At 38.7% G+C, this 23,044-nt stretch overlaps 1 protein-coding gene and 2 long non-coding RNA genes across 5 annotated transcripts in view; 2 read left to right on the forward strand and 1 right to left on the reverse strand.

Moving 5' to 3' along the window:
- Positions 1–14,802, reverse strand: part of LOC103093933 (uncharacterized) — a 314,761-nt gene extending 299,959 nt beyond the window's left edge. The window contains exons 1-2 of one of the 3 annotated variants that reach the window (XR_008916263.1): positions 4,158–14,802; positions 876–3,647 (exon numbers count right to left, since the gene is read on the reverse strand). This is a non-coding gene — a long non-coding RNA (uncharacterized LOC103093933). Of the gene's footprint in view, positions 1–875 lie in introns of all 3 variants that reach the window. The other 2 variants (XR_008916264.1, XR_008916265.1) reach the window with 2 other exon arrangements.
- The window catches only part of LOC130457172 (uncharacterized), a 41,628-nt gene extending 26,467 nt beyond the window's left edge, over positions 1–15,161 (forward strand). Inside the window, exon 2 of the long non-coding RNA XR_008916267.1 lies at positions 14,796–15,161. This is a non-coding gene — a long non-coding RNA (uncharacterized LOC130457172). The remainder of the gene's footprint in view (positions 1–14,795) is intronic.
- Positions 15,162–16,836: 1,675 nt separating this feature from the next.
- The window catches only part of RAB4A (RAB4A, member RAS oncogene family), a 45,939-nt gene continuing 39,731 nt past the window's right edge, over positions 16,837–23,044 (forward strand). Inside the window, exon 1 of the mRNA XM_007481618.3 lies at positions 16,837–17,307. Coding sequence (XP_007481680.1) covers positions 17,277–17,307 — 31 coding nt within the window. The 5' untranslated portion in view covers positions 16,837–17,276. The remainder of the gene's footprint in view (positions 17,308–23,044) is intronic.

Raw genomic sequence — 23,044 nt, forward strand, 5'->3', positions numbered from 1 at the left:
ATAACCTATTAGGAGCAACTACAAAGTTTCTAAGTGAAATGTAAATATAGAGTCTTAACTTCCTAAAGCTAAATAGGTGAGTTTTTAACACATTTATTTGTATTGTGTATCTCCAAATGAGACATTATTTATTTTTAAATATGATGACTATCTATGGAAAGAGGAAGTTCTTTCTGATGGGTAAGTTGGTCAGCAATACCCATGACCAAGCAGTGAAAAGCTAGAAAGTAATTATTACAAGGCTGTAGGGAGACAGAAAAAAATGGATGGCAAAATCCATACAGAATAAGGAGAACTATCATAATAATTGAACAGACATTAATAGAGGATAGGTATACTATATTAGAAAGCTTACACTGAATGCTAGGAAAAGAAGGAAGAAAGAAGATGGAATTTAATACAAGCCAAGGAAGTACTCGTTTAAATGACGCCCAAAGTAGTTTACTCTTAATACTCGAGAGCAATAGGAGTTATTATTATTGGCTTGAAAGAATTGTCTGCAAACAGCATCATTTATGCCAGAAAATATAATACTGGAACCCGAACAGAAAAGGACCTCCAGTGACAAAGAAAAGCAGATAAGAGCAATAACTTAGCCTAAGATTAGAGGATAGGTATAAAATGAAACAGGATTATATAGGGAATCTTAGAGGTCATCTGATGCAAACCCTCTTTTTTAAATTCACTTTTACTTTATTTTCAGTTCTGAATTCTTTCCTTCTTACCTCTCTCTCCTCCCAACCACTGAGATGGTGAGAAAAACAAAACCAGTACATGTATATATAGACATGCAAAACAAATTTTAGCTTTAGCCATGATGGAAGGAAAGGGAAAGGTAAGGTAGAGGGAGGGGAAGGGAGAAAACGAGAACATACTTCAACTCACACACAGCTCTCTATCTGGAGGAAGATAGCATGTTTCATCCATCATTAGTCCTTTGGATTTGGATTTGTGGTTGGTCATTGTGTTGATCAGAATTCCATGGTCTTTCAAAGTTTTTACGATACTGTTGTCATTGTACAAATGATTCTCCAGGATCTGTTCACTTAACTCTGCATTGGTACACACAAATATTAACAGGTTTTTTCTTAAACCATCTCCTACATTATTTCTTATATCACAATAGTATGCCATCACATTAACATACCATAACTTGTTCAGCTATTCCCCCAACTAATGGACATACCCTCAATTAACAATTCTTTGCCCAATAAAAAGGTACTATTTTTTTTATAAATCAGTCTTTTCTTTTATGTATTTTAGTATTATGTCAAAAGGTATGCATGGTTTAACAGTTTTTGAGATATATATACATCCAAATTCCTTTCCAGAAAGCCCAGACCAGTTCATTGCTCGACCAATAGTATATTAAAGTAGGTTTTTCCTTAGTCTTTCTAACATATGTCATTTTCCTTTTTTGACAGGTGTGAGGTAGTATTTGCATTTCTCTTAATTTTAGTGACTTGGAACCTTCCTAAAAAATGTGGCTATTGTTATCTTGGATTTCTTCCTCTGAAAACTATCTATTCATATCTTTTGATCTCTTATCAATTAGATAATGGCTCTTATTCTTATAAATTTGAATGAGCTCCCTATATAATACAGAAATTACCTTTATCAGACAAACTTGCTGCAAAGATTGTTTCCTCCAATTTCCTATTTTTCTTCTAATTTTAGCTGTGTTGATTTTGTTTGTACCAACATATTGAGAAGACAATATGTGCATTAATAGGTATATACAGGATACATGCAGAGTAGAATGAAGGTAGCCTTAGCCAGGACGAAGACATTATGGCTTTATATTCAGTCACTGAACTTCATCTAAGAAAGCTTTGCCACTCAAATGAAGGGGTATCTAGGCTTGAAAACTGGTGTCTACAAACCAGAACTTAAAATGTTCTACAAAAATTAGTTCCTGGAAGCACTGTTTTTTGGCTGTGTAGAATTATTACATTTACCACTCATTTCAGATCTTATGGAACAGTCCTCACTTCAAGAACTTTTAATGAAATTTTATCAAAGAATATCCTTAGTCAGACTGCATGCCTATATTTTCACTTTGTGAAATATGGTCACCATAATAATAACAAACCTATTCTGAAGAGATTTAGCTTTTGGTTAAAGTTTTACTATATAGACTCTACTATCCAACACTTCTCTTTTAGAAGATCCAGCCAGAGGGAATGATGGATGAGATGTGGGCAGCTCCTTCTCTTGGATTCCAGCTGGAACACAGAAGGAGGAGACCAAAACTGGCAGGATTCTATTGCTACCTAGCTGCATTTCTTCAAGAAGGCCTCTGTGATCCCTTCCAAATCCAAATCTATGATCCGTAGATTCTCCATTATGAACTGATCTTCCCCTACCAGGCAATTCTGGGGGAAATGTTTTCATTTCTGAGTTTCTAAATGGTTCCCTTTTCAGTTTCATCCATTCACCCATTGACTCTTACAATCTCAGTAACTATAGCTGCATCATCCTGAAGAGGGCACTATCTGGTCAGAGAATAGTCTATGTGAAACTAGCCTTTCTTAAATCTAGAACCACAAGTGTGAAGAGAATCAGAATCTTGAAAGTTGGAAATGTAGCACTACAAATAATAGGGAAGTTTTTCTTTCTTTTTTTAAGATTAGTCACTTTACTTGCCTTGAAGAAGAATACATTTTAGCAATGCCTGGCAGGCAGGAAGAAAAGAGAGAGGAAAACCCCATAGAATGAAACCACAGAGCTTTGCCCTTCCCTAAAATGAAAAAACTGATAGAGGGGGGCTTTAGTCATAACAGTTGTTGTTCAGTCATGTCTGCCTCTGTGACTCTATTTGAGGTTTTCTTGCCAAAGATGCTAGAATGGTTTGCCATTTCCTTCTCCAACTCATTTTACAGATGAGGAAACTGGAGCAGAGTTCAGTGATTTGCCCAGGCTCACACAGGTACTGTCTAAGGCCAGATTTAAACCTAGGAAGATGAGTCTTCCTGACTCCAAGCCTAGGACTCTATTCATTATGCCACCTAGCTGCCTTTACAGTAATAATAACCAGAGACTTATATAGCATTTTAAAGTTTAAAAATACCTTCCATGCATCTCCTCATTTGTTCATGTGAGATAGGTACTGTAGGTATGATTATCTTAATTATATTGATGTGAAAATTGAGGCTGAGAGGGCATAAGTGATCTGTCTGCATAGCTATTCAACTAGGCCGGATTCTAATGAGGAACAGTATCTGAGATCTGATAGTTGCCATCAAAAAAACAAAACAAAAAAAAACAGCAGGATGTCTGTGAAAGGACTTTGAAACATCTCTTTCTTCGCCCTTTACTGCTAAATTAAAAAAAAAAAAAAGTAATGATCAAGCCTTACTGCCTCTACTTCCTCACCACCCACTTGTTCCTTCACCCACTAGAATCTAACTTCTGACCTCTTTGGAAACTCCTTGCTTCAAGATTACGCGTGACCGCCTAATCTTCAAAGAGAATGGCTACTTTTCAGTCCTCCTCTTTCTTGACTTTTCTTTAGAGTCTGACAGTATCAGGAGTTCCTTCCTGCCTCTCCCTTCGCTTCCACATCACAGGATCTTAGAGTTGGAAAGGACTTTAGGGATCATCTGTTTCACATATGAAGAAACTGGGACCAAAGGTCCCAAGGTCACCTAGATAACAAATAGCAAAGTATAATTTGAGCCAGTTCCAGGGCTCTTTCATCTACAATATGCCCATTACTATTCTTTTCCTACCCACTTTCTATTTCTTCTTTCTTCTCTTTTTTTAAATCTGTTTCTTTTTAAGACTCCTTCACTGGCTCCTCTTCATTCAGGCAGTTAATTCTGGACATGGCACAGGCCTCTTTTTCTCTTCTTTTGAAAATCTCATATATTCCCATTTATAGATTATTCAATTATATTATATATGTATTATAAATTCATTCAAATATTATTATAGATATCTATGTGGATAACTCTAAAATCTTTATCTCTAACCCTGACCTTTCTCTAAAAGTCTACTTCAATTGCCTGACATCTCAAATCCAATTTATATAAATCTGAACTCATCATCCTGTCTTAAATCAAAGGGGGAAAAAAAGTAGATCCTCCTGATCTATTTCTGTTGATTAGTCATTCCAGCTTGACTTTTTCATCTCCTGACTCTTCTCTTTTACTCACCATATTCAACCAGTTGTCCAATTCTTTCAAATGTTCCTCTGAAAAAACTCCTGCTTTTCCCTCACTTCAAATCTCTCTGTCTTTACCATAGTTGTCCTGGCTTTAGTCTCTCTTCTTTCCATCTAATGATCCATCCTTCACATCAGTGCCAAAATAATCTTCCTAATATAGAAATCTGATCACATCACTCTCCTGCTTAAAAAATGAAAACAAAATAAAAAACCTTTAATGGCTTTCCACTGCCTACTGAATAAAATAAAAAAAATTTTCTTGCCATTTGAGGCCTGTCACATTTAGCTTTCTAACCTTGTTTTACACTATTTCCCTTTACACATATTTAGTTCCAGAAAAAGTGATCCATTAGCTGTTCTCTGATCTCATTCTGTATTCTTCTCTGTTGAGTTGTATATGTGTTCCTTCATGTTTACAGTAGATTCTCCCTATATCTCTTGTCTAGTGAAATCCTTTTTTTTCCAAGGCCCAGTTCAGGAGTCATCTCTTCCATGAGACTGTAAGGATAATTTAGGGTTGTGACCTAATCTAAATTTGATTTTGGTTGCCAGGGGATATTCCATATAAAATACCCAAGTCAGTTTGGAAATATATGGTGGTTTAATCAATATATTGGGAAGAAATCAAGAAGAAAGAGGGGAAAAGTATAGGATTTTTCCTGCCCGGCCTGTGCCAGGCAAGCCACAAGGTCCTTGAAGATTAGAGGCTTTCTCTAAGAGGATAGTGTTTTGAAGGTAAAGGAGAGAAAAATCAGCCTAACTCTAAGAGATCTCAGAGAAGAGCCTCACCGAACTAGGTTACTAGGCTTCCTCCAGTATAGTATCAAGGAAAACTCACTGCTAAAACCCGACAATAGCAGCCGCCACGCCAAGATGCCAACATGCTCAGCAAGCTGCCACCAGCCACCTCTCCGCTGTTAGAGACCCGAGGAAGTGACACGAAATATATAGATGGTTTTACATCACTTTCCTACATCTCACCTGTTACCAATGATATCTTATGCTTGACTTGGGACAGCCTAGCGGTCTATCAGTTGTTTCTGATTTGTCATTTGCTAGCACATGTCTGTCATAGGCCATCCTCCTAGATACTCCATACTAAAGTATGGGTGTAGACATTCCTGATTTTTTTTGTTAGACTAAGTAGGGTGTAGTAATCTAAGTTTCACAATTTCCTGATTTTATTGTTAGGCTAAGTAGAGTTCACAAGACCTTCCCTGAACTTTCCCACATCTCTCATGAAATATGTGACATCTCTAAACTACTGATCTCATTCTCACTTATATAATAATTATGTATATGTCTTGTCTTCCTACTTGTATCATTATGTTCATGTATTATATTCTACTAGACTATTAGTAAGATCTTTGGGGACAGGAAATGTGTCATTTCTTAAGACATGTTTGCTGAATTGAATTGTATTAGTTTATAAATTGAAATGCAATAATATATATATTGTTAACTGCAGTAAATGGTATGATATTTCAATGGCTGCCAAGGGACTAGGCAAAAATTACAAAGAAGGCAAAGACTATTTGGTGCAGCATCTCACTTCTCTTCATACTTCTCCACTTCTTCCATCCCTTCTCTTCCATCTAATCTCTCCACCTCATCCTAATGTTCACTGTGGCAAATTAAAAACCTCTACTGTAGCACAGCCATACCTTTGAAACTCAACATTTAATTTAGGGCTAAACTTCCTGGTAAACATGGAGGCAGTCTAGATACAGGACTCTTCCTCTCCTCAGTACCTACCAATATAGACTACCTCAAAAGATAAAAAAAAAATTCATATGAACGAAGGATCTCTACAATAAGATACAGCATTGAAGGTATGTGGGATTTGGGCATTTCCACACTATAAAGGGGTAAAAAAGTTCCCACCAAAACTTGAGCTGATCCTCTCCCCCACCCCACCTATGGAGCCAGAGTCAGAGCCATTGTGCGCTAGAATCAGTGACTAAGCGAGGGGTACTTATAGAGTGAGTGAAGGGCACCTCTAGATCCTTGGCAGCTGACTAAGACCACCAAAGACCTGCCCCTGAGAGTAGCTAGACCTGAAACCCCATCAAGCTGAAGAGCGCAGACCATGGGTGCTCGTGGAGAGAAGGGGAACAAACAGTGAAAGCTGTAGAGATTTGAGAACTGGCCTCAGGCAAAATCCTTGTTCCTTAGCTCCATACACAAGAGAACCTGCCCATCTCACTCAGACTTCTGACTGGAAAGGGAAGGAAAAACTACCATAGTAACGGCAAACAGTGCCCAGGAACAACAACTTCCCAACAACAACAAGAAGGGGTTGACCCTGGATAATTTTTATGGAGGAAAAACCCAGGCTACAGAGGAAATAGAAGAGGAACTACAAATAAACACACAAAAACCTTCCCAAAAAAAATGGAAATTGTCCACAAGCTCTTGAAGAATTTAAATTGGAGCTTATTAAAAAGATGGAAGCCTTCTGGCAAGAAAAGCAAGAAATAGTTCAAAAAGAAAATAACAGTTTAAAGGACAAGAACTCCCAATTGGAGAAACAACTGAAGCCACGAAAAGTAGGACAGACCAACAGAAAAGGAAAACCAGTCTTTAAAGACCAGAATTAGGCAATTGAAAGCCAATGACCTTGCAGAACAGCAAGAATTAATAAAGCAAAGTCAAAAGACTGAAAAAATAGAAGAAAACATTTAAGGTTGCTCCCTCAAGTCATGCCAGAGGCTCCGCAATGATTGTTACCCCAGATTAAATTCCAAGATACCTCACCTCACCTAAATTCATAGTAAGGAGGAAATGGCTAGTAAATGTAGGTCTTTGAGATAGCATCTTTATTTAATTCTGCACTTAACCCAAAAAAGGGCATTTCTACTATATAATTTTAAAAAATTTAAATGATTATTTAGGGAATTGTAGTTTTCTTACATGTAGCTTGCCTTTCTTTTTAGATTCAGTATAAAATAAATTCAATGTGTAACTTTAAGGTTATCCTACTTGTCTGGGATTCTTTCTGTTGGGCTAGTATAAATGGGCAATGTTTAATTCACATGAATGTCTAAACTGAAAAATAAAGGGGACAGGGTCATTTTAAGCAGAATAACCTTCTTCCTAAAGCATATCTTCTATTCTCCCACTTTATGGTCATCTATACAACTCATTAGAATGACACTGTGTTGCTTCACACCATATCATATTTCCACTATTAATCTAGATGGTATCAAATCCTACATACAACACTGGGTTATACATGAAATATGCCAGAAGAAGAAGTATCAGTAGTTTTGCATCCCATTTCCAAAGTTACCAGCCTAGATTATGCAAATGGAAAATATTTTTGTGGCATTATTATAATTAAAATTTGGTACTATGTTCTGATGTACTCAGAGGTATCAGGTTTGAATTACTACATAAAATATTGGGTTTGGCAAAGACAGATGATTTGAATAGGTATCCTTAATCTCTTTGGGCTCCTGTAAAATGAAGTAAATGGGCTAGATGGCTTCTATGGTTCCTTTTTAGCCCTAAAGAGTCTTCTATTCTAGATAAAAAGGAGGCATAAGAGAATGAATATGTCATAAGTAAAGCAAGAGATGAAGGCTATATCAGAGCAACCTTGCAAGGGGAAATTTCCAAACCTTAATCTTAGATGGCATCCAAGGATTAGTATTTAGGAAACAACATTCTTCTGTAAAATGAGCTTGAAATCAGCATATAAGAAAGGACGTTGCTAAGCAAGCATGAGGGAGTTTAGGTAAATGTCCAAGGAAAATTGAATGATTTGTTTATAAACCAAATTTCAATAAGGGAATCAAGCTAAAAATATGCTATTACATTTTGCATTTAAAACATGGCAAGAAAAAAGAATAAGGGACTTAAAAAAAACATATTCTCATATTGTCCTTTTACAAGCAAAAGAAAAAATTTGAAAGTGAGATTTATTTTATTATCTCTGGCCAGATATTTTTAAAATATCATAAAAAGAAACCAGGATAAAAGGAAAATGTCTCAGCTAATATAATTCTTGAATATAAATGCTTCTAAGTGCAGAGACAGACAGAGAGGCAGTACTTATTAGAACTAAATTGAAAGGAGATTTACTGGTAAGTTTCAAATTTAAAAAGAAGATGGGCAATTACTGTATCACCTATCTAAAAATGCATCCATAAATACTAGGTCTGATTTAATATAGAATATTATTGCCTTAAGCACATGTGGCTACTGTTAGTCAAACCAATACTAATATGAGAAAAAAATTCTTCAAGACATTGTAAATAAACTACAAAGATGTGCTTTTGAGATTCGAGTACTACTTACAATTGTTACTACTGTTTTCCATCATAGACTTACTTAAGCCAGGTTTGGTTGGTACCATATAAACAATTGCTCTATCAAATACTTTCTCATCAATGTTTCTGTGGCCAGATTTGTCAAGTCTCATTTTGACTTTTGTTCCAGACCTTCCTACCTCCAACTATTTCTTTAAGGCCCTTCTATCATGTAAGATACTTTTTAGATCTTGGGGAAACATACCTGACCATTTTTCTTCTCTCTCACATCCACTATGACAGGCTATATATATCATACTTTTCATTGATGATAAGAGCCTTTATATATTTAAATATTTTGGTATAGTGGTATCAAAAAGATGAATGATTATAATAATCACAGCTTACCAAGTGCTAAATTCAATATATGAGTTCCACATGAGGCAGAGAACTTCTGGGTTTAATTTCTTTGAGAAGGGTTTCCATGTTCTTTTCATTAATTTTTCCCACAAATGAAGGAAATGAAAAGTAGAGTTCCCTAACCCAGATGTATCAGGCAAGGTCTAGAGGCAAAAAAGCTACATTTCTTACCCTTTTATCCTTTCTCACTAAAATAAATAAACATAATGAAGGTTTATAGAGGTGAGGAAAAAGTTGGGGGGTAAAGAGATGGTTTGTATGGAGCCAATGTGGTAAAGAAATAGTACTTCAGCGGGGGCCATTAAGTCTGAGTTTCAGTCCCAATCCCTACACTAAGTACTTCTGTAACAATGGACATATCCCCTAAACGATCTGAAACTCAGTTTCTTCAACTGTAAAATGGGAAATTAGGAAGATTTGTACTTTGTAAACTGAAAACACTATATAAACATGAAGCACTATATAAATATAAACTTTGGAAACTGTAAAGCTCTATGTAAATATTATTCTTACAAGCAAAACAAGTTTGTTGGAAGTTTAAAAAAAGCCAAGGAATACCTGGTACCAGTTCCCTACAATTCCAGTAACTCTCTCACGTAGCCAAAGATGCATTTTTCATCCTCTCCATTTTATTTACAAAAATGATATTGGTATAAACATGACTTCCTGTTACATTATTTACAACCTGCTAAGGAGTTTGCATTTCATTGGGACCAGGAGTCCCAATTGGGACCAAGAATTAGGTTCCCACATATATATTTCCCAAGCACCTTTTTGCTGCTAAATATAAAAGCAGTACATACAGGATAAAGGGCCCTGTGAGAGTTTGCCAGATTTCTGGCTCATGAAGAGCTACAAGGGTTGCTAGGCAGTACAGTGGATAAAGCTCCAGGTCTGGAGTCTGGAAGACCTGGATTCAGATGTGACCTCATGTACTTCCTAGTTAGGTGGCCCTGGGCAAGTAATTTAATCCAGATAGCCTAGCCCTTACCACTCTTCATTCTGTTTTACAAACAATATTTTGTATCAATTCTAAAGCAGAAGATAAGGGTTTAAAAAAAAATGGATTGATAGACTACATAGTGAATGGACAGGAGGCCTCTAAGTTAGGAAGAGCTAGGTTCAAGTTCTGCCTTTGAGGGAAACTGGTTATTTAAAGTTGAAAAAGTCATTTACCCCCTCTCATTGCCCTCAGGCAACTCTAAAACTGGGCATTTCAAAAACAGTCTTATCAGGAGAGGGAATTTACTCCCTGGGGGTTTTCTAGTATATAGATAAAATTCCAGATCCCAGAAAAAACAATAACAACCAAAGATTCATACATGTATGAAATGTTAACCATTACACAAATTTCTGGATTCTCAAATACAAGCAATACAGGGTACTCACTACATTTTAGGCATTAGTGGAGGATAGAAATGCCCTCCCAAATCTGAAACTGGTCCTCTGACATAGGATGCTAAAATTTAAAAGGAGATAAAAACACTTGAAGTCCTTAGGCTGTATAGAAACAGCTGAGATTAACACCTAGTTGGTAACAATAATTAGTTAGAATAAATTACTAGATGACAGTTTCTATACATCTTCTTAAAGAACTTTCTCCTAGCAAGGCCTGCCCTTTTCTTCCTCCTTCTTCCCCCCAAACTGAATTTATTTTTAAAACTTTAAGGACAAGATTCCTGGTACTTGTTTTTCTGAGGTTGCAGCTCCCTTCTTATCTTTATTCCTTTATCCAGACAGAAAGGAGCTTGTGAAACTTATTATTAAGGGAATGGCAGGAGGACTTGGAGAAGAATAAACTGTTGAGGTAGGAGGGTTTAAAGAAGTATTTCTGACTAGATGGAGCAAGCTGGAGTAAAAAAGAAGAAAAAAGTGATAAAATCAAAAGGACAGAGAAAGGATAAAGAAAATTCTGGGTGTACCAAATGGATTCTTAAATCTTTTTTTTTTTGGTATGGAAGACTCTTTTAACAGAAGGGAAAGGTGAGAGATAGCAAATAGAGGAATCTCTTCCACATCTTGGGAGTTAGTCTAGAAAATTCTAGTAAATTTTTTTGACCCTTTCTTCATACCAGAGAAGTCCAAATCTTTCCTTTCTCTTTAATGTGGTATTTATTTGTGGTGTTAAAAGAGAAAATGTGTGGATGTTATACAATACTATAGATATATTTTATGAATTTTTGAGTTTCTAAACTTTTTCTGGGTTGTCTGCTGGTCTTTGCGTCATCTGTGGCTGCTGCAAAACTCCTTTAAAATTTCCATTTAATTCTTATGCTGACCCATGATATATGGAAACCACAGTAGAAGACATCACAATGTGGAATGGGTATCTGTACATAAATGTTAACTGAAAAAAACAAGTGGTTAAAAGTATCATCTGTTTAGAATAGTAGCTACAGACTCCAGAAGGTGCCAGAGAATTCAGGGAAATACTATTTTTATCAATATTGGGTTTTAATCATATACCTAATTATCAAAGTCATTTACCATCATGTAAAATCTTTAGAAGGCTGTTTAAAGTTTAATGTGTGAATAATTAACTGTGTGGGAGAGAAAAGAATCATGGAACTAAATAGGATATTAAAGAAATCTGACAAAAATGATAGCTGTCCTCCAATAATTATAAGAAGGGCCAGTGAGGTATAGTGGAAAAGAGACATAGGTTTAGAGTTTGGATGGACTTGCCATTAATTATCTATGTGACCTTAGGCAAATTACATAGCCTTTCTGTCCTCCCTTTCCTCATCTGCAAAATGAAGGGGCTTGAATTAAATGGCCTCCTGCTTTAGCCCTGTGATCCTATGATCTTATGACCTGGGTCCAAATCCTAGCTCTATCACTTAATAACCTGGTAAGCTTTACCCGGTCACACAGGATTGCTAAAAAGATATATATCTCCTTTGGACAAATATTGCAAATAGATAGTGTAGTGGGCTTAGACTAGAATAGAAGGAAGAGGCCAGGCTAGATTAGAATTGGGTAATTGCAACATTCTTTTAATGACCTCTAACTTCTCTTTAGAATACCAGGTCACTTTTAATTCCAATATTCTATCAGTACTACAGTTTAGCTACAAGTCATGAACACTAAAAGCTCCAAAGAACTGAAAAGGTCATCCCTCAGAACTTCAGGAGAGATAGGAGTAAAGTGGAGAGGATTTCCTTTTGAACCCAGGCTCATATACCTAATATCTGAAAGAATATCAGATAAAGATAATTCTAGACTAGAGAAGAAATTGATAGTGAAGCACTGTAAGTCAACAAAAATTTATTAAGCACTTACTCTGTGACAGACCCTGTGCTAAAGACTAGAGACAAAGAGATATAGCTAGATAAAGAGAAAGACAGAGACAGAGAGAGAGATGTAGCTAGGGATAGCTATAGATACAGATATATGTATATGTAGATAGATAGATAGATAGATAGATAGATAGATAGATAGATAGATAGATAGATAGATAGATAGATAGATAGATAAACATGGTCCTTACACTCTCCCTCTCAAGGAGTTCACATTCTAATAGAGGATACAACATATAAATAATTAGGTAAATTAAAGATATAAATAGTATAAATAGGAAGTCATTTTTGAAAGAAGGAACTATCAACAGTAGTGAAACCAGGAAGGCATCCTGCATAGTCTTGAAGTATGCCAAGGAAGCTAGGAGGAAGAAGTAAGGAGAAAGAGAGACATGTGGAAAATCCAATGCAAATCCACTAAGTTTGGAAGTCAAAGAGACATATGTAAGGAGTAATAAGCAGATCAATACAGCTGGATCATAGAATCTGGGGAGAAAATGTAAGACTAGAGATAGAGGAGTGGGTGGCTAGGTGGCACAGTAGACTGAGAGCCAGGCCTAGGACAGGATGACCTGGGTTCAAATCTAGCCTCAGATACTTCCTACCTGTATGAATCTCCAATGCCTAGCCCTTATACTGCTCTTCTGCCTTGGAACCAATACACAATATTGATTCTAAGACTGAAGGTGATATTTTTTTTAAAAAGACTACAAAGTAGAAAAAGCTAATGTCAAAGGATTTAAATGCCAAAAAGAAGATTTTATATTTGATCCTAGCAGTAGTAAGGAGTTATTGGATTTTACTAAGCAGGGAAGTAACATGAACTACTTAGCAACTAAGTGGCCTTAGAATAGGGTGGGGAGAGATCAGGCAAGGAAGCCAATTAGCCTGCCTATTGAAATAGTCTAGGTGAGAGGTGATAAGAGTCTATACCAGGGTGGCAGCTGTGTAAGTTGAGAAAAGGGTATACATATGGATGTATCATGAAGGCAGAAAAGACGAGATTTAACAATGTATTATATTGTGAGGTGAATAAAAGTAAAGAGTTGAGAATGACACAGAAATTATAAGCCCAGCTGCATGGGAGGCTCTCAACAGTAAAAGGAAAACTGAGAAAAAGGAAGGATTTAAGGGTGAAAGATAACCATTTCTATTGTGAAGTTGTTGTGTTTGGGATGCTTATTGGATATCTAATTTAACACATTTAAGAGGCAACTGATGTGAGAGTGAAAAACTGGAAAAAGATTAGGGTTGTATAAGGACCAAATTGTAAGGGCATAAAAAAATAAAAGGGTTAAACTAAATGTATAAGAATGTGGTCGCCAGGAATTATTACTCAATTCCAAATGAATTTTTATGGTAATTTGTTTACAAAAAGAGAAAGGGTGAAAGTAAGAAAATCAGAGAGAGTAGATATTTACTCCAGCCTGGTCGGAACCAGGCAGGGCTTTAGAGGCCCCAGCAAAGGAGGCCCAAAGGTAAATTAATCAAGGGTTTTAGCCACAAGACTACCTCTAAGAGGAGTCTCTCCAGAGGCTAGTATCTCCAGAAAAACAAAACAAAAAAAAAAAAAACAGGAAAAGGAATCAGCCTTTTTCATTCACCCATGGGGTAGTCCTAAGGGAAAATTCAAGACCAGTTTGAGGTTCCCAAGCTCCTTCCAGTCAAGTTCCTAGGTGAAAGACCTCTCACAGGAAGTCCTTGGCACTTTTAAAGACCATGCCTTTCATCATTTCCTGTGCCTTCCTTCCACTTTACATGGTCCAATTACAGTCTATAAATTTTCTTAGGACTGCCCAGGGGGTAGTCAGTGGGCTCTGATTTGTCACCCACTTGCACACACATGGGTCACAGACCTCCCCCTCTTAAGGATAAGTGGGGTGTATATGCTTCTGGTGATTAAACCAAAAAAAAATGGGTTGGGGAGATTTAATCCCATCTTCACAGTTGAATATATAGATCTGGGAGTCAACTATATAGAGAAATCATTGAATCCATAGGAACTGACAAGATCACCAAGAAAATTAATATAAAGCAGGGTTCTTAAATTTTTGTGTGTGTCATGGATCTTTTTGACAGTCTGATGAAACCTATCGATGCCTTCTCATAATCATTTTAATTGCATAAAATAAAGTATGTATGATTATAAGGGAGACTAACTTTAATGAAATACAATTATCAAAATATCTTTTTAACAAGTTTATGGAGCCCAGTCTAAGAACCTTAATATAGGAGAGCTCAAGACAGAGCGCTGGGAATAATCATGATTAGTGAGCATAACCTAGATGAAGACTTAGGAGAGGACATTAATGAGTGGTTAGACAGATAAAAAGAGAACTGAGAAAGTAGTCACAAAAATGTTTTAAAAAAAAAAGCATCCAGGAGGAGAAAGTGATCAAGTGGTGTCAAGAGCTTCAGAGAGGTCAAAAAGGATGATGACTGGGAAAAGGATATTTGGTTTGGAAAATAAGAAAATAAGACATCACTGGTAACTTTGAAGTTAATTCTAGTTAATTCTAGTGCCTTTTCCTCTACTAATTACTTCCTATTTATCCTGTATATAGCTTGTTTGTACATATTTTTTCTTGTTTCCCCCATTAGATTGTAAGCTCCTTGTGGGCCAGTAATGTCTTTTACCTTTCTTTTCATTCTCAGGGCTCATCACAGTGCCTGACACATAGGAAGCACCTAAAAATGCGTGTTGACTGTCTCATTTGGATGACTTTGGAAGCCAGATTGCAGAGGATTTAGAAAAAGAATGAAAGAACATGAAAACACCCAGTCTGGACATCTTTCTCATGTAGTTTACCTGTGAAGAAAGGGAAGATATTGGACAATAGAGAGTAGGGATAGTAAGACTAAATGAAGTTTGTATTTTTTTTAAAGAACAAAGAGATATGAGCAGGATACAACACATTGCAAACAAGGAATTGGAAAGGAAAAGCAGAGTAAAGGATGTCCAGTGAAAAAGAACATAGGCTGCTCATGTGGTAACAAAGATGAATAAATAACTGATGGACAGCCATGTGCAATTCTCATGATGGCAAGAGAAAGCAAAGAAGGCCCCCAGCAGATTAGGTAGACCCCACCCTTTACCCTCAGCTGAAATCATGGGAGGACATAAACAAGATGTACAAAGATAAGCAGATATGGATCAGCTGTGATCAGTATTACTGCAGGAAATATCAACATTGATGAGATCATAGATATATATAATTAATCACTGTTATGATCCTTATAATGCTTAGAGACCCAGCTTTCAATTATATTTTCTTTCCCAAGGAAGTCTATTCCTTTGTGCTAGTTCAACTGATCAGTTTAGCAGCATGGTCTTGTTTTAATCATTCCTTACCACTTTCCCCTTCTCAACCCCCAACTCCTGCTGACTCATGGGTCATCCCTGAGAACTACAGGAGAGATAAGAGTAAAGGAGGGGGGGGAGGGTTTCCTTTTGAACCCAGGCCATACAACTGATATCTGACAGAACATCAGATAAGGATGCTTCTAGCCTTGGAGACTAGAGGAGAAACTGACCAGCTGTCTCAGAACTTGGCTGCCTCTCTCTCCAGGTAACTTTGGGGTGGTATAGATAGGGCCTTCTTCAAAAGAAGGCTAGCCCACAGATCATGTCTATTTATACCTGTGGGCATCTCTCCATTTAAGCCACCTACATGGGAACTTATATTACATCAGTAAATTCCAATGGATTTCTAAAAGACCTTGAAAGCCTCTAGCCTTGCTGTACACCCTGTGTGACCTCTAAGTCATTCTAAGAGGCAAACTGGATAACCCTTTGTACAATCTGTCAACCTAAATTTGCACTTGCTGGAATATACTCCCTCTTCACTACTAGTTTCCTTCAAAACTCAGCTCAAGCACCATATTCAACTCTTCTACACTGGGAACCCCCTCCCCGGACCTACCTCCTTCACTGGAATCATCTTTTATGTATGTATATTTGAAACCCTTATCTTCCCTCTTAGAATCAATTGGTTCCAAGGCAGAAGAGCAGAAAGAGATGGGCAATTGGAGTTAAATGACTTGCCCGAGTCACACAACTTGGAAGTGTCTAAGGTCACATTTGAACCTCTAGGCTCTCAATCCATTGAGCCACCTCGATGCCCCCTGCATGTATTTTTACTCTAACTACAATGCTAATCCCCATATAAGATTCTTGAGAGTAAGGACTATTTTCTCTATTACCTTTTTATCCTCAGAGCCTAACCCAGTGCCTGAATATTGTAGGCATTTAATACACACTTGTAGGATCTTTATGCCACAAGTGAAGTAAAGCGTCGTGGCTTTCAGAGCAACAAACTAAAGGCAAGAACATGCAAATATTTTTGAGTACCCCGGCGAATGCAAAATACATGAAATATAAAGTGAAACAAGGCAGGATCCCTTCCCTCACCTTGCACAAGCATGTTCTTAATAGAAACCTCCTCGCCTAAGAACTTTTCCCAAAAGGAGCCTACTAAAAATCTTCCTGGCAGGTTAGTCCCTCCGTCGCCTCCAACCTTCTGCACTTAAGAGTTTTTGTTCCTGGCTTGTACAATCGAGGCTTTTACAATCCGCTGCCGTTCTCCCTCCCTTTCCCCTCTATCTCCCAGAGCCTGTCGGCCCGGATGGAGTTCCGCGCACGTGCTCTTTGTTTTGGTGATCCAGAGCTTTCGCGCGCCGCCTCCTGCCCCGCCCGCTCCTGGTGCGCAGGCGCCAGGGAGGGTGGGAGGTCAGGTTCCCCCTGCTCATGGTCTCTGAGTACTACCTTCTCTCCACCCCTTCTCCCTTCCTCCCTGCCCCAGCTAGTCCCCTCCCCTCCCCGCTCTCTCTAGGGGAGGGAGGGCGGGGAGAGGTAGGTGGGTGGGCAGTGTGCGCCTGCGCGGAACCCCGGTCCGGTCCTGAGCAGAGCGGCTCTGGGGTGGCTGGCGGTTGCCGTGGGGACCCGACCGCGCCCCTCCTTCCCCGCCCACCCCACTCCACCCCACCCCCCCAGTTCCTCGTCCTCCCCAGCTCCGGTGAAACCTTGCTTGCTCTAACTGACCCCAGCTCCTCCCCTCTCCCTTCCCCCCATCCCCCCCCCCCGGCCCCCGAGCTGCAGCCGGAGACCGGGGGAAGAGGCGGCGCCCGCTTCCCAAGATGTCGCAGACGGCCATGTCCGAGACCTACGGTACGGGGAGGCCGGGAGAGTGGGGGGCGCATCTCCGGACTGGGCTGGGGCCTCCGCGTCGTTGGGGACGTTAACGGCCGCCGCGGGAACCACCCCCTCCTCTCTAGTAGCTGAGCTGTCGGGGTGGGGGGATGGCTTCGAGTACGGCCAGGGCCGGGGGTGTCCGAGGGACTCCCCCACTCTGGAGAGCGCGCCGCTATGTGAGGGGTGGGTGATGTTCGGCCTGAAGAAGCAAGCGCCCGAGCCGCGACGGGAGACGGGGCGCGCGGGACTCCTAGCGGGATGTAAGAAGGGGCAGCAGGCCACCGACGGCGGTGCTCCTCCGTTTTGCACCCCTTTGAGTGCGAGCAGTTTACCCGGATTTCCCTGATGTGGAGTTTTTAAGTTTACCTCTAGTTTTGCTCTCGAGCTTTGGGCTCCCCCAAGTGTTGAGAAACCAGTGTGGGACTCAGGCTCCCATCTGGTTACTGTTAGTGTCACCAACAGGGCACTGGATGGGGGAACTAGGCTATTCAAATCCCTCAGATTTTTGGACTCTTCCTAAATCCTCATCCATGGGAAGAACCTTTCCCTATTCATAAACTTTTAACAGTTTCTCCAAGTCTCCAAGATTAACCAGCAATGTACATCCTATACTGTTTAAGTTGTACATCTTGAATGAATTGATCTCTATGACTTTAACCACCTGTTCAGGTAGATCGTCACACTTTGAGACCTGGATTTTGGTCTTCGAAGGAAAAGGATAGTATTCAAAGTACAGAATTTGCCATGCTAATTTACTTTGTGGGGAATCTGTACTTGAACTAGTGTGCTGTTTCATAGGACGATAGGTCAGTTTCTGTATACTGGAACAGCACCTTCCCCAATTATCAAGATGCTTTTAGTTTGGTTGTATAATGATCAACACTTAGAAGGCATAGGAATTATTGCTTAAATCTGAAACTTTGTCCAGAATTAGTAATTAGTTACTGGTGTTGTTATAGGTTGTGACTGGGTGATCCAACTCTTGTCTTGATGACAGACTAGTGGTAGATTCCACAAGTAAGCTCTTCTTTTGTCACTTAGCATTCATTGGTTCTATAATTACTAGCACCTTCTGCTCTCTGGGTAACTCCAGGACTCAGAACCCTCTAGTATTTTTATGTTTCATGAACCACAAGATTTAGAATTGGAAAGAACCTTACAGATCATCTACTTTCCAACCCCCTCTTTTTATAGAAAGGGGAAATAAAGCCCAGAGAAATAAATTACCCAAACAGATCTAGTAAGCCTCAAGGGTGATATATGAACTAAGTTCTCCTAATCTGTTTTCATTACATTTCATAGCGCATCAACATTTTTCTTCATCTAGAGGCCAATCTCCTGATGATAGCTAGACATTGGAGAGATGCTTTATGCAGAATTTATAGAAAGACATGGACAAGAATTTTACAGGATGAGAAAATGTAGGTTGCATTCCTGAATGGATGAGATCTTAGATCCCTTGAAATAGTGTTAATTTACCTCCTTTTATTTCTCTAAATGCTGCATTTTTATTGAATTGGTCCAAAGGCTATTAGGAATAGGAGAGTCAAAGTGAAATGGTACTGTAGATGATAAATGATTTAGTGCTACAAAAGGCAGAGAAAGGAAAAAACAAAGTTCCAGAGGAAATACAGGATTTGTTTTTGTTCTTAAAAAATACAAGTGAATACAGTACTCAAAATATAACTATTTGACACGTTTCTTTACCGTAGTTACATTTAATTAAATTCAGACTTAATATTTATTTAAATTATGAACATATATTTCATTTCATAATTTCCTTATCTACTCTTATAATGTATAAATTACTTTTCCTGTTTTTTTAATATTAGAAAATGATTTTTGAAAGGGAAAATAAGGTGATTGAAAATATCATTTGGAAAGTAGGGGATGAAAATGTTTTAAGATCCTGCCTTGACTTAAGATTCTTCTCCTTGGCATAGTACTATACAAAGAAAATAAAACAGTTTGTTTTTGTTTTTCTGGGAGCTTATTGTCAAAAGATTACAGGATCATAAATCTAGAGCTAGAAGGAACCTTGACTATCAACTCCAATCCTTTCATTGTACAGATGAGGAAACTGAGACCCAGAGGAGGTTAAGTGATTTGCTTCAGGTTACAACAGGTTGTAAGCATAAGAAGTGGAATTTGAATCAATCTACTAGGATTTGTTAAAAGCTTACTAAGTACCAAAAAGTGTGCTAAATTATGGAGATACAGAGAAAGGCAAAAAACAGTCTCTGTTCTCAAGAAGGTCAGAGGATTTTTTTCAATTTTCCTTTTTTCCCCAATTAGATGTAAAAAACTATTTTCTGTATTTTTTTTATTTTGAGTTCCAAATAAGCTTACATTCTAATAAGGAAGGAGACAACTTACAAATAACTATGTATAAATAAGATATATGCAGAATAAATTAGCAATATTTTTATTAGGAAGGCACTAAGATTAAGGAGGACTGGGAAAGGCTTTGCAAGGAAGCCAGGGAATCTAGGAGGTGGAGTCAAAAAGGAAGGAAGCTCCAAACACTAGGGACAACCAGTGAATGCACTCAATGAAAGAGTTTATTAAATTGGGGGGGAGCCTGACATAATCAGACCTGTACTTTAGGAAAATCTTCAGTTTGACAGCTGAGTGGAGGGTGGATTGGAGTGGGGAAGAGACTGAGTCAGGGAGACTATCTAGCAGGCCATTGAAATAGCCCAGGCAGATGATGAAGACCTGTATCAGGGTAGTGATGGTGTCAAATAATAGAAGGAGGTACAGATGAAAGATGTGATGAAGATATAATGGATAGGCCTTGGTAATTGGTTGTGGATTTGGGGAGTGAGAAAGAATGAAGAGTCAAGGATAGCATCTGGGGTTGTGGTGGTATGGTGGTACCTTCAGCAGTAACAGGGAAAAGGAGAGCATTTGGGGGGGAAGATAGGGGAGCTATTGTGATCACAAAGCAAAACAATATGGGGGGGAGGAGAAAAGGGCCCAAAGAAAGCCCTGGGGGATTCCCATAGTTAATGGACATGATCTGGATAAAGATCCAGCTAAGGAAACTAAGAAGGATCTATCAGACAGATAAAAGGAAAACTAGGAGAGAATAATGACAAAGAAACCTAGAGAGAAGAGAGGATCAAGAAAAAGAGATTGATTGACAGTGTCAAAGGCTACAGAAGTTGAGAAGGATGAAGATTTAGAAAAGGGTAGAAGTTTCATTTGAGTGATGAGGTTGGAAGCCAGACTACAAAGAGTTCAGAAGAGAATGAGAAGAGAGGAAATGCGAACATCTATGATAAACAGCCTTCTCTAGGAGTTCAACTACAAAAGAACAAAAATAATATAGGATGATAGCTAGCAGGGATGGATAGATTTAAATTTTTAAGGGTTTTTTTTTTTAAATAAGGAGACATTGGGCATGTTTATAGGCAGAGGGGAAGCAGCCAGTAGAGAGGGACCAATTGGAAATTAATGAGAGTGGTACTGTTGGAGGAGTCAATCTGCTGGAAAAGATGGGATAGAATGGGATCACTTGTAGATCACTTGTAGAGTTCTGCCTTGGTAAGGAGAGAAACCACAGCTTTTTTGTAAGCTAGGATGAAGGGGTAAATATTATCAGAAGTCGTCTAAGTGATGTGAGTTCAAAAACTGGGGAGGAAAGAGGTTCTTCCTTAATGACCTCAAATTTTTCACTGAAATATAAAACTGTTCTCAGCTGAGAAAATGAGAAGAGGAAGAGTTATGGGAGGGTTGAAAAGATTTGGAAAAGCTGCTTTGGCGAAGGATATAGGGAAGGTATAAGAGGATTTTCCTGCTACAGTGACACCCAACAGAATGCATTATATAACATAAATTTTAGAGGATTCATCAGCATGCTTTCATGATTTGCTCTGGCTTTGTTTACCAGCATATGAATGGGAGAGAAGGCAGCAGATGGGCGGGGGGAGAGATAATACATGTCTGAGATTAAGCAGGCAAAATATTTAGTAGAATAAAGGGGCAAAGGACTCAGAAGAAAAGGGCAGTGTACAATATACTCTGGTCAGTGGGAAAGGGAAGAGACTATAGCCGGTATAGGAGTGATGACTTAGGAAAAACCGAGAGTGAGGAGGGATTGGAAGTCATGGTCAGGAGGAAGAATAGGGTTTGGAGTTGCACAGTAAAGGGAGAGATGAAATGACAATGGATGATCCATCAGATAAAGGAATTTCAGAGTTTATGAACAGATAGATGGAACTTTGTAAGTGATAGTAAAATCTAGGGCCATTTTTTGATGTAGCTTTAGTGGGATGGAGTAAGTCATAGGAATTAATAGGTTGAGGAATTTGGAAGCTAGTATGTTTGAGAGGGTATCAATATAATATGTAGACACTGGAGACTTTATCAGAAAAGGACTGTGCAGAGCCAAGGGAGAGGCTGTGTGCACCAGGGCAAGTGGAGGTATCAGACTCCAAACCCACACTGTGACTGGAGTCAGTTGCCAGCTGGCAGTTTTGTTGCCTATTATTACCCATTCCTGGTTATAGATGGAGGGCAGAATGAGAAGGGCACCACAATGACATTCCCAGTAGAGAGGCACTGGGCACTGTACTGTGGGTGAAGCATAGAGAAAAAAAATTTCGAAAGCCACTAAGTAGCAGCAGCAATAGCAGCAATGGTATGACTCAGACCTCGGGTGCAAATTAAAGTCTAACTTCCAACTTCCAGCCTATCCTGCTGAGGAGTAATCAGGGCAGAAATCTTGGACTGAAAGGGAGCCTAAAATTCTGTCACTGAGTCAACAGAACTGTCCAGCTGGCAGATAGGGGTAGAATCCAGCAATAATCTACTCTTACTCAGACCCAAACTCAAGTCAGGAACTTGCAGGGCTCAGACAAGGGGGACAACAATCAAACTTTACTCTGGATCATATAATTTTGTGAGGACAAACTTTCAGGTCTCCAGCCTGTCCCTGAGTTCCTGAAATAATACAACACTCAGTACCCCAAGAAAGCAGCAACAGAATTAGCCTGGTCCTTCCCTCCAAGAAGTAAGGTAACAAAAGTGCCCCTAACATCAAGTCTGAAGTCCAGGAAATAGGCTGGATGAATGGCCTAACAAAAATAGAACCTTACCATAATAAACTTTCATACTGGCAAGGACACTTAAGACACAAATACAGAAAGAGAATGACTCAAAAACCTTACAAGTGTTGCCTTAGAGACAACCATGGTTTGGCCACAAACTCAATTAGAATTCCTAGAAGAGATGAAACAAGAAGTTTTTGGTTGGGTTTTTTTTTTTTTGAGTCAAAAAATGTTTAAATGATATGAGAGCACTTGAGGGTGGGTGGGAAAGAAATGAGAGTTATAGAAAGAATTGGAAAAGGAATTAACAGCTTATTGCCCTCCCTAATACACACACAAATGCAAATTAAATAAAATTCAAAAGACTGAAAAAATGAAAGAAAATTTAAGACATCTTACAAAAAAAACAACTGACTTAGAAAATGGATAAAGGAGGAAAAAAAATTAAGTTATTGGACTATCTAAACAGCGTGACAAAAAAAAAAAAGAGTTTATATATCAATTAAAACTGCCCAGGGGGCAGCTGGGTACTCAGTGGTCCTAGGTTCAAATCTTGCCTCAGACACTTCCCAGCTGGGTGACCCTGGGCAAGTCACTTAACCCCCATTGCCTAGGCCTTACCACTCTTCTGCCTTGGAGCCAATACACAGTATTGATTC

The sequence above is a fragment of the Monodelphis domestica genome, chromosome 2, assembly GCF_027887165.1.
Source record: "Monodelphis domestica isolate mMonDom1 chromosome 2, mMonDom1.pri, whole genome shotgun sequence".
NCBI lineage: Eukaryota > Metazoa > Chordata > Mammalia > Didelphimorphia > Didelphidae > Monodelphis > Monodelphis domestica.